General features: G+C 37.4%; 1 protein-coding gene across 1 annotated transcript in view; it reads right to left on the bottom strand.

Annotated features, from left to right (window-relative positions):
• stx2 (syntaxin 2) overlaps positions 1-866 on the bottom strand; it is an 11,369-nt gene extending 10,503 nt beyond the window's left edge. The window contains exons 1-4 of the mRNA XM_015370037.1: positions 742-866; positions 441-640; positions 282-359; positions 89-188 (exon numbers count right to left, since the gene is read on the bottom strand). Of these exons, the coding sequence (XP_015225523.1) occupies positions 89-188; positions 282-359; positions 441-470 (208 nt within the window). The 5' untranslated portion in view covers positions 471-640; positions 742-866. The remainder of the gene's footprint in view (positions 1-88; positions 189-281; positions 360-440; positions 641-741) is intronic.
• Between the last annotated feature and the right edge of the window lie 712 nt (positions 867-1,578).

Raw genomic sequence — 1,578 nt, 5'->3', positions numbered from 1 at the left:
TAGATAGATAGATAGATAGATAGATAGATAGATAGATAGATAGATAGATAGATAGATAGATAGATAGATAGATAGATAGATAACTTACTATGATCTGGGTTGGGTGCAGATAGGATCATGCTGTGCAGCTTTTTCACCTCCTCCACTTGGTAGGATATTTTATCAATAAGTCCCCTGACTTCCTCCACCTTAATTGATCAATTATTACATTAATTACTCATTGGTGTGTGGAGTTATCCTCGTGCACATCCAGGTGTGCTTTAGTTTTTAGTCAAACGTACCCTCCTGAAATAGTTCTCCATAAAACCGTCCCTGCAGTCCTCTGTAAAATTAACATCTTCCTCTGCTTGGTTGTTATTCTGTGTGAATTTAGAAGAAACAAATGCAGTTTTATGCAGCTTATCCATCAGTGCCTGTGAGCCCTGGTTTAGAGAACTTACAGCAGTCAGCTCAGCCAGACGATCCTTCATTACACTTTCCTTTCCCAGTTCTTCTCCAGCTCAGAACTTCAACAAAACATCCCTGGATCCTTATCAAAAACCTCCATGCTGGGTCTCCCTACGGCAGACCAACCATTGCGCGGACTGAGGCTCCGATAGCGAATGGAAAAGTTAGTATAGGATCCGCTGCGTCAACCAGACTACAAGACAACAATGGCGAAAATCTAAAAGTTTGAATTCAAAGAAGTTAAAAGCGGCAGCTTCGCAAAGCAGCTTAACAAAAACTATTTGTATTTCTTACCTGGAATCGATGGTGTGTATCTGTTTCAGGGCGGCGATTGTAATCCACCACAGATCCGCAACACCGCCCCGACGAGGCTACGCCTCCTCTCCAGGTTTGGTTTTACGCACATGGAAACGCGCACTCACCACCAATAAACACTTAACAAACAGGTATCCAAGTACATGCTAGAATTGTGTTTTTAATTTCCCATTGATAGACTAAAAGCTAAAAGTGATTTAATCTGGATCTGAGGTATCAAGACTTAAAAAAAAGATAGTTTGAAACAACCATTTTAAAAAGAATAAACACAATTCAGTTCAGATGAAATTCAATTAAAAGTGGCCATTTTAATCAAAAAATAAATCTATAATATGTACTATTCCTGAATCATGAATGTGCTTGAAAAAAAAAATCCAAAGAATGTATTTAAAGAATTTGTCCAGAATAAAAATAAACTACAGTTGTAAAACCTTGAATTTTACTTCCAAATGTATTAACCTGTATTAAACTGTATTTCAAGAACTATAAAGTTATCATTGTCTCCCTTTTATCTCCTCTTTCTTTCATCTTTTTTCCTATTTCATGTTTTTCCTTTCCTTTTCTACTTTCCCATTGCAGTGTCCATATAATCTGTAATACTTAATTCAATTCAGTTTATTTCTATAGCGCCAATTCTCAACACATGTCATCTCAAGGCACTTTACAGTTCACCAGATCATCCAGTCAAATTGATTCAAAGTTTTCTATCTAAGGAAAACCAGTTGATTGCGTCAACTCATTGACTCAAATGCAATCCCTCACACTAAGCATGCTTGTAGCGACAGTGGAGAGGAAAAACTCCCTTTTAACAGGAAG

The sequence above is a fragment of the Cyprinodon variegatus genome, unplaced genomic scaffold, assembly GCF_000732505.1.
Source record: "Cyprinodon variegatus isolate N-32 unplaced genomic scaffold, C_variegatus-1.0 Scaffold41, whole genome shotgun sequence".
NCBI classification, from domain to species: Eukaryota; Metazoa; Chordata; class Actinopteri; order Cyprinodontiformes; family Cyprinodontidae; genus Cyprinodon; species Cyprinodon variegatus.
The sequence above is the reverse complement of the archived record's forward strand: the minus strand, read 5'-3'. Positions and strand labels throughout refer to the sequence as shown.